The sequence below is a fragment of the Cryptomeria japonica genome, chromosome 5 (assembly GCF_030272615.1).
Source record: "Cryptomeria japonica chromosome 5, Sugi_1.0, whole genome shotgun sequence".
NCBI lineage: Eukaryota > Viridiplantae > Streptophyta > Pinopsida > Cupressales > Cupressaceae > Cryptomeria > Cryptomeria japonica.
The window spans coordinates 556732805-556742852 of record NC_081409.1 but is presented as its reverse complement, the minus strand read 5'-3'; the positions used below and the strand labels follow the sequence as shown (position 1 = coordinate 556742852).

At 35.5% G+C, this 10048-nt stretch overlaps 1 protein-coding gene across 3 annotated transcripts; it reads right to left on the bottom strand.

The window, feature by feature from the left end:
* Positions 1 to 3591: 3591 nt before the first annotated feature.
* On the bottom strand, positions 3592 to 7846 carry LOC131063614 (aspartyl protease family protein At5g10770). Of its 3 annotated transcripts, none has more exons than XM_057997497.2 (2): positions 7487 to 7846; positions 3592 to 5237 (listed from the first exon to the last, which is right to left on the bottom strand). In XM_057997497.2, the coding sequence occupies exons 1-2, from the start codon at positions 7695 to 7697 to the stop codon at positions 3955 to 3957; spliced, it is 1494 nt and encodes a 497-aa protein (XP_057853480.1). In that variant the 5' UTR covers positions 7698 to 7846; the 3' UTR covers positions 3592 to 3954. The 3 variants fall into 3 exon arrangements, with proteins under 3 accessions (XP_057853480.1, XP_057853488.1, XP_057853496.1); XM_057997505.2 differs by having other exon boundaries at positions 3592 to 5254; positions 7487 to 7842; XM_057997513.2 differs by lacking the exon at positions 7487 to 7846 and adding an exon at positions 5336 to 5358 and having other exon boundaries at positions 3592 to 5254.
* Positions 7847 to 10048: the final 2202 nt, after the last annotated feature.

Here is a 10048-nt window from a genome sequence, read left to right as displayed (position 1 = left end):
GTGTTAGGTTCCTTGGTTCTAAGAATTAGGAGTCGGTTTTATGATAGAGATATGAGAGAAGATGAAAATATGAGTTTGTGAGGTGGTGTGAGTAAAATCAAAACAGTCATTGGATATTGAAAGATGAAGCACCAAGGTGAGGTATAGGTGAGGATGAAATTGTATGTAGATACAATTTACGATGCTACATTTAGCCCCCACTTTAGTGGGAGTATGAGACTGAATCCATTCTAACAATAAAGTACAAAGTCACGTTGAAAAAATTTCACCAAGATATCAAAGAGACAACATACACCAAGCCCCCAAGGACTTTAGGATCTTACTACTCTAATATCAAGATAAAAGGGACAACACATGAAAGGGAAAGAGAGAGCATGATCCTATTTGCCTAGTAAGATTTTCTTACTATGAGTTGTGAAAAAGAAAACTAACAAATTACTTGAAGCAAAAGGCTTAGCTTGCAAAGTAACTTGAGTAGTGTGCATAAAGTGTAACATTGATATGAGTGTATGCCCCCACGTTAAAGTGATTGCATATGCCTTATCAGGAGCAATTTATTTAAGGTAGCATGCATCCAAAAGGCAAGCACATTACCAAAATAAGATGCCCTAAAGAAAGGAAAAATCAAAGGATAATGATCACAAAATATATAGGAAAAAGTACATAAGGGATCCACTAACTCTGGGGTCAATATGCTCATATGACAAATAATGTATATCAAGAATATTTGTATTGAATTGACCCCATCCCCTAAAGGTAGTGAAACTACGAACATAATGGAAGAAGAGAACAAGAGATAATGAACAAATGTCTTTTTGAGTCAACATGGAAGAGACCAAAAATAAGATCTCAATGCTTTGTATCATCCTCAAGTAGACAACACAAGAGCACATTTACGAATAATAGCACATGTACGACATTACATAGAGAACATATAGAAGAATTGAGATACAAATAGATGAATGCCACAATGGATTTGGCCTCTTTATTACCTTGCAACAATGAAGTAACAAGGGTCATCCAAAGAGAACCTAACATAATACAAAAACATATTAAGCAACACATCACGAAGGAAGCACATTATGAACAAGCAAACACACAAAAGAGAATCCATGGCACAAATGAAGCTAGTTAGGAAAATCATCTGCCTTCCAATATTTATTAACATCATCTAGAGATGGTGGACAAGATGCAAGAGGATCTACTTCAATCACAATAGATGGAGCTACTGCAAGTTCCAAGCAAGGACAATGCTCTAAGGATAAATCACTTTGTTTATCACTAGGAGCTAGGATTAATGATTTGAAAAATGTGAAGATAACTCGCGATTAATTTCAACAAGCTCATGCATATCATCAAAATCATTAGAATAAACATTGTTAGCATGAAAATATTATCATCATTGATATCATCATCTAGATTAATAGAAATGGGATCTTTAACACGAAAAGAAGATAAACCATCATTTTTCTTAAGCATTTTTAATTTAGGTGATTTGAGTTGAACTTCCTCCCTATGGTTAGGTGAAGGTTGAAAAAATGGAACCAAGCCAAAATTTGGTCTTCAAGGAGGAAATGATTTGGGAAGCAAGTTAGTGAGCCTTATCATGTCATCTTCGTCAGTGTTCTCTTGCACAACAATTCCTTTTAGTTTTAGTTGATACTTATGAAGGTTGAGGATCAATTTACATAGGCTTATTTTCTTCCCTTATAGGGGGAGGAACGAAAGAAACCCTAATAGGTTGAGAGATACTTAAGGCCAAGCGCTTTCCTTTGAAGGACATAGGAGGTAGGACTAAGGCTTTCCATTATAAGGAGGATCACTATCCATGGGGGCATGGTCTCTAGGTTTACTCAAGGCCATGATCATCTTATTTTTCATCTTTGATAAGATAAGAATAGGATGTCATTTCAAGGCTTAAGAGGCTCTATTTTTTTAGGCCAAAAGTAATCAAGAGTGAAATTTCCATGCTTCACTATGGGCTGGTAAAGGTTATGATTAATTGTTATAATAGTGCCATTATGAGGGAATTTTAAATGTTTATGAATTGTAGAAGGGATAGATTTCATGGGAGAGCCAAGGATGTCCCAACTTCACACAAAATTAATTTGATGTAGGAATAATAGTAAAGGTGACATCTAAGCACTTATCATCAACCTCAACGAGAAGGATGATAGAACCAATAGTAGGGCAAGAGAAACCATCGTACACCTTAACCATAACATAAAATTTATCATATGTTAATTGATGCAATTGTCAAGTATAAAGATGTTCTTCAATAATCACATTCACCATACACACTGGATCAATGAGTACCCCTCGTAAGAGTTTTTCTTTGATCTTCATAGTGATATATAATGGGTCATTAGGTGCAACAATAGTGTCACTAGGATCAAAAGTAATGCATAGATATTTTGGAGATGTAGGTTTGTCAATAAGGTTCACAACATTAATAGATTCTATGCCAAGGTCATTAGGAGAAAAAGAAAGAGACTCGAACTCAACAACATTGGTAAAATGAGAAGGCAACAAATTGGTAAATATTTGGAGGTTTTGATTAGGAGGAGCTATGGATTTATTCCCTTTGTATTTGACACCGGCTACATATATAGTTGTATTAGATGGAAAATTAGGGTTTCATAAGTTATGCTTTATAAACTAGAAAATGATACTTCATACTTTATCATAGAACACTTCTCACATTAAGAATAAAATTTATATTACCATTATTAATTTATAGATATAAAAATATTAAAGAAAAAATTAATAAAGATTTTTCAAATAAATATATGTATATGTCAATCAAATAAAATGAAAAGTAGTTAAATGTAGAAGAAGACAAGGAGGCTCTTAATAATGCAGCCCTTCTTGATTATGATTTAGATATATGCATTCATTAAAATATATAAGAATGTTTTTAAACATGGGTTATCATTAACGCGTTAAATGATATGGTCAAGACAGGATGATGGAAGTGAGAGCTCAATAATTTTGTCACCATTGTAATCTGGATAATGGTAGGTGCTTAACACAACGATTATTATCCCACTTTGCTGTCCAGATTAATCATATGGAAAAATGCATCGGACAAAGGGGTTGGGGAGTTGATTTAAGTATCAAATTATTTATTTGTTACTTGATTTTGCAGAGCTCTGGATTTGAGAACTTCTCAACAAAATGAGACAGAAAAAACCGGTTTTTTATGTAAGAAATTTCAGCTTTTCTGATGGAATAACAGTTGAAACCAGAAAAATATTAGAGGTGTGAAAATTTAATCTGCTAAGAATTAAAAATGGTATAAAAGTTAATTTATTAGTCAGAGAACATTTAAAATCTTTTAAGATATAATACCTTTGCAGTTTACGAGATCTTGTTATAATATTTCTAATAGAAAATTGTAAGGAAATTTCCTTTTCCACCAACAGTTCTGATCACATTCTATAATCTGCCATGTACAATCCTTTAATAATTGCATAAAAATAAAAGAATAATATTCTTTTGTGAGGACTTTAGATAATTAAAAATAACATATCATCACGAGCTTTATAAGTTTTTTCTTCACTTGAATATAATGAGATTAACTCAAAGGAATGAATCACTCATAAAGCCTTTCCAGATTCTTAGTTCTGTAGCTGTCATTTTTTTGCTGAATAATAATATCAACAAATTTTGATTAGAAAAATTATCTTAATAAATTCCATGCCTTCAGGAATTTTTTTTAGCCTACTAGATTCTTATTATTCTTGAGCATCAAGATTGGTTGTACATAGTTATATATTAATATAACAAGAAATTCTACTGGCGGAAATTACTAAAAAGGGGGAAAAGAGAAGCAAAAGGGTCGTAATCCTGATTCCTGAGACGCTTTTCTTTCTTAAAATTACTCAGACAGCAGAAAGAAAAGCGTCAAACATTCGAGATTTCTTTACCTTTCTTGTAACAAATATCTTCAGATCAGGCACTACAAGATTGAGGTTGAAATCCCATTTGCCGTCCAGCGGTATCATAAGAAACCCTCATCCTCTGCTGCTGAAAGTTGCCAATAATATTGAGATCATCAGACTGAGATGTCGGAGCGAAGGCCAAGCAGACCTGTGATGCATCATCCTTGACGCCAACCAAAATCCCCACGTCGCTTGCATCCACATTCGCATTGTTTTGATAATGAAAAGTGATGGTGGGGATCTTGACAGTCTTGAGATTGGAGAGATCATAACAGGTGTCCAAGATCGAAAAAGCTTTGGCGGCGGGGAGCTGAGAAGTTTTTTTGCGAAAAGAAGCCTTGAGAGCCTGGTACACATCGGGTACCAGCCGCGAAATGATCGTTCCAGAATCTATTATTGTTCCTGAGCCCTTGAAGGTCTGCCTAAAAGATACCGGCAATCTTTCCCCGCCGACGCTGATGCCCTCCAGTCCCAAGAAGTAAAAAGATCCGTACAAAATGCTGGACAAGAGCGGCGTGAACGTGGCTTTAGTGGGAATCGAACCCTGGCCAAAGCTCAGAGTCCCGGTGGCGCTTGCAGATGCGAAGTCAGGCAGACAGTACGAGAACTGCCCGTTATATTTCGACGCCGTTTGTTGAGGAAAGGCTAAATTATCCCGGCCGAGACCAAGTAGCCCTGCGGAGCCTTTAAACAATCCGGTGTTGCTGTGCCCGCAGCCGAAGGCGAAACTGGGGAAAGAATCCGGGCCGATCTTTAGCGTTTCCTGGCTGAAATCTCCACTGGTTCTGGAGCCGTCGCCGTAGTTGACCTCGTAAGTGCATCCGCCCACAAGGCAAGGATTTAAGGTTGATGCCGTCAGTTCTGTGCACTGTGTCGAGAGGCAGGGGAGTTGCTTGTAAGAAGTCGACTGTTGTGGATCGAAAATGGGATCTACTTGAGAATAGCACGTGTTCGCTCCTGAGCATGGTTTGCACTGCACCCAGGTGATGTCGCTGCCGGTATCGATCGTTAGCAGGAAATTCTTCGCAGGCGTGCCTAAGGCGGCGGTTACGATGTAATTCCCCGTGTCGAATTGCTTGCCGGATTGGAGAGGAAGGTCGAGTGCTGAAGCAGACACTGCGCTGACATTTTTTCGTCTGGATTGTATGGTTTTCAGGCGAAGACTGTCTTTTTGCAGGCTCTGATAGATATGGTGCGTCCAGTTCGAATTCACGGATCGCAGAGGCGAGCAGGCGCCATGAATATGGTTCAAATTTATTTTCGTGGGACTCGAACCTTCAACTTGCTGTGTACCTGCGGCAGAATCGAAACTGAAATTCAAATTAATACGATATCCACGAGCCATTGTGCTATCAAATTATTTGCATATAGAAAAGGTGCAGAAGTAGTACAAGTGCATCTGAATGGTTCCGTAGGTGCCATTACCATTCTCTATTACTCCGTAAATCTCAGCTTATTTTACCATGCCTTTTTCGTGCTGAATTTTAAGAGTACCTCGTCTAAATATAAAAACACTCATATTACTTGCGAATCAAAATCTACACTACGAGGTAATCGTATGCTATAAGTAACTTCTACCAGTACAAAAAATTAAAAATCTATAAGCTTTACAAATTAAATCTAAAAATTTAGAAGCACCTACATTATAAGATGGAGAATTTAAGTTGCTAAGAGAAGCTAGGGACAAGAAGTTTGTAAACAAGGATTCAAAGAGGTTTTCTCCTCTGTATCAAAATTCGCAAGTTATCTCTGGATTAATTACTATTTCATCAAAATATTTTGTCACATTTTAGCTTCCAGGGTTTTATTAAAAAAAATCTACAATCGCTGAAAGGAAAAAAATTCCAGGAAGCTGTGTAACCGTAAAATGTCGTAAAAGTCTGTTTTATTACAGCCTTTCTCAAGCTAATCTTATGCGGTAGGTAGCTTCTACCTATACAAAAGATATCAAGAAAGATACAAGTTTTACAAATTAATCTCAAAATTTAGCAAAAGTTACGTCGTAAGGTGCAGAATTTCAGGTGCTAAGAGAAGCTAGAGACAAGAAGTTTGTAAGCAAGGAATCACAGAAAAGTTTTCTGCTCTGTATCAAACAAGTTACTTTTGAATTAATTACTACTGCATCAAGTATTTTGTATTTGTCACAATCTGGCTTCCAGGATTTTATAAGAAAAAAATCTAGAATCGCTGAAAGGAAAAAATTTCCACGAAGCTGTGTAACCGTAAAATGTCCTGAAACTTCTTGAGCAACGTCTGCTAAGAAAGCTTGTTTTATTACAGCCTTTCTCAAGTTACTCGTATGCTGTAGGTAGCTTCTACCAGTACAAAAAAGTAAAGAAACATACAAGTTTTACAAATTTAAGTCTCAAAATTTAGAAGCAGTTACGTTATAAGGTGAAAAATTTCAGGTGCTAAGAGAAGCTAGAGACAAGAAAGTATGTAAACAAGGAACCATAGAAAGGTTTTCTGCTCTGTAATAAATTTCGCAAGTTATATTTGAATTAGTTACCATTTCATCAAATATTTTGTTACAATTTAACAACAAACAGCCTTTCTCAAGCTAATCCAATGCTGTAGGTAGCTTCTGCCAGTACAAAAAAATCAAGAAACACACAAGTTTACAAATTTAAGTCTCAAAATTTAGCAGTAGTTACGTTATAAGGTGAAGAATTTCAGGTGCTAAGTGAAGCTAGAGACAAGGAGTTTGTAAACAAGGAATCATAGGAAAGTTTCCTGCTCTGTAACAAAATTCGCTAGTTATTTTTGAATTCATTTTTATTTCATCTTGTTACAATTTAACTTTTTCAAAGAAATCCTACAATAGCTAAAAGAAAAAAAAATCACGGAGCTGTGTAACCGTAAAATGTCCTGAAACTTCTTGAGCAACGTCTGCTAAAAACGTTTGTTTTATTACAGCCTTTCTCAAGCAAATCTTATGCTGTAGATAGCTTCCACCAGTACCAAAAAATCAAGAGATATACAAATTTTAAAGATAAAGAGATATCCAAATTTTAAAAATAAAGAGAGATACAAATTTTACAAATTAAGTCTAAAAATTTAGAAGCAGTTACGTTAGAAGGTGGAGAATTTCAGGTACCAAGAGAAGCTAGCGACAAGAAATTTTCAAGGAATCATAGACAGGTTTTCTGCACTGTAACAAAATTCACAAGTTACTTTTGGAATAATTACTATTTCTTCAAGTACTTTCCCTTTGTCAATTTAGCTTCCAGATTTATTTATTCTTTGAAAATCTACAATAGCTGAGAAAAAATATTCCAGGAAGCTGCGAAGCCCTAAAATGACTTCTGCTAGGAGAAATTTTCATTCAGATTTGCTATAACTTCTCTCAAGCACAGGTTTAAGGTCAAGTAAGACACTAAGAATTTTACAATTTGTCCTGGCCTTTCTCAAGCAAAGATTCAACACAGCTCACGATTCCAACTCAAAATCGAATGTAAATACACACATATTTCAATCAAACTTGCGGATTTGCTCCAAAATTAAGCTCTAGCAATGATTTCAGACAAACAATGAAGGCTAACCTGTAGTCGTAGCAGGGCATTTGGCGAGCTCCTGTTGGTAGTTGCGGACGAAGCTGGTGACGTGCAGAGTGTGGTAACGGCCTTGAGCTCCTGACGCCAGCAAACACAAACAGAAGAAGAGTGTTAAGGCAGTACAATAACCTCTTCCTGCAACTACTGCAGCCATTGTGTTCTTAATTCTAGACAGAGCCATTAATGAGGACTGCCTCATCCTCTACCTTTAATTTGTAATCTATATAAAAGAGATCAGAGAGTGAGAATTCACGTTTTGAGTGGTTGAGTGTGTGAACTCTTTTTTGAATGTGCCAGACTGGCGTGCACTAAGGAGAGGGGTCACGGGAGCGTTATGGAGAATGGAACTGGGGTAAGGGTTGTCAGGTGGTGGGGAAAAGCTAATTGAAAAGCCATTGCTTTCTGTTTCACACCTTACTTTTCGTACGTGCGCTGTCTGTGGAGTCAATCTGATTCCAAACACTTCGCTGTCCACCTGTGAGTGTGGGAAACAAAATACTTGGTTTATTCCATCAAATTCCCGCCTCAATTGACGGGCAGACCCTGCCCATGACTTTTGTTCACACAGCTGCCCAGGACTGACTTTTGTGAACGGACAAGAGTGGGTATTCTTTAAATTATTATTTTATCCAATTCCATTATTCTAATCTAAGCGTAATGTAAGGAGGGTAGAGGACCGAATAGATAATAATGAGGAATGTAAATGGGAAAAGAACCTAATAGTTGATAATAAGGAATGTAAATAAGGTAAAAGGATGGAATAGATAGTAAATTTTAAATTGGTTTAGTGATGAGAAATTGTACTTTCAAAAGTGAGGTCATAAGTTTAATTCTTAGAGTGTAGGTTATGTGTATCTTGTATTTGAAGTATAGTTAAATGTCTTTTACATACTGAGAGTACAGCCCCAAGTGAATTTGGTGGAATAAATACCTCTTAGTCATTGGCTCTTTGCCGAAGTGAATCATTAGAGATCTTTTTGGGCGAGAGCCATAGTATCTCCTAATAGAGCTGTTATTCCCCCTATCCAAGAAATAAGATACATTATTAAAGGTAGAGCTTTAAAAAGAGGAAACAATCGAGCTACAAGAAAAATTCCTGCTGCTACCATAATAGCGGCATGTATAAGAGCTGAAATAGGAGTAGGCCCTTCCATAGCATTAGGTAACCATACATGAAGTGGGAATTGTGCAGATTTGGCTACTGGACCTAAAAATAAGAGAAAAGCACACGAAGTAACAAAAAACGAACCAACCCCATTAATGGCAGTCAATTCATTTAATTTTTCAGACAAATATTGAAATTCGAAACTACCTGTTACCCAATAAAAACCTAGGATTCCTAATAAGAGTCCAAAATCCCCTGCACGGTTAGTTATAAATGCTTTTTGACAAGCCTTGCAGAGTGAGAAGCTCCGACACATAAGGGATGAGGATGAAATCATATGCCCCAAGCAAATTTGGTTGAATACATACCCCTTAGTTCTTAACTCTTAGCCAAAGAGGTTCAACCTATGGCTTGTAATCTTGCATTGGATACAAGAATACAAGTTTAAATATATTAAACCCTCCATAAAAAAAATATTTTTTTAATTTAAAAATAAAAAATTCATAAGAAAAAGTTTTAGTAAATACATATTCACTTGTCTATGTTTACCTACATTATTCAAGATTAAATGTTAACATACTTGCAATGTAAGGTAAATTGGTTCAAGTGGAGAGTCTTGGAAATAAAATACATACCTTTTAAATTACCACTATTTATAAAAACCACTCTTCTGGAGAATGGACAAGACTCAAGTAGATTACAAATACACATCCTTAGAATCAATCATTGGTGCCTAGGCTACTATAAATACAAGTCCCTCTTAACAAACTAGGTTGTGAACTGCACATTCTTACTCTCACATCCACTCAATATCTTTCAATTATTAAAGGTGCACAAACATTTAATATTATAAGGCCCCACCACCAAATTTGAAAACAAATCATTCAAATTTCATACATTATTTTGAAATTCAAATTTTATCTAATGGTAGTAATATTATTTCAATTGTTAGTAAAAAATCAAACTCAACAAGTCTCATTCAATGTATATATTAAAAATATATTCAATATATAAGATAAATTGTCTACAAGTCCTTTTCACAAGGCAACCCATTATCATTTGTCTCTAGGTACTTTGGCATATATCCTCTACAATTTCTAGAGCTTTCTAGAAACATTAGGTGTCTTGGTGAAAAGGTTTAATCCTTGTCGAATTCCTTACTTTGTGTTGCATAATCATAGTTTTATATTTCTTTCAAATAAAATGCATAATCTTCATATTTATATTCTATTCTACACAAGTACTTTGATATAAGACTATTAAATTTCTCAGTTTCTTAACTTTTTAACTTATTTTCTAAAATGGAAAACAACTTCTGTAATTTATACTTCTACTATTTACAGATGTTATATTTACAACTATTTGTCCAATCATATATTCCTTTATAAATTTTTCATCAAGTATGTAAATTATTTACAATTTGTATACAACTCCAACAAGCCACA

Coding starts and splice junctions, on each gene's coding strand:
- LOC131063614 (XM_057997497.2), bottom strand. CDS start 7,697: ATGAGGCAGTCCTCATTAATGGCTCTGTCTAGAATTAAGAACACAATG. Junction 5,238..7,486: donor ATGCCCTGCTACGACTACAG/GTTAGCCTTCAT, acceptor ATTCTGCCGCAG/GTACACAGCAAGTTGAAGGT.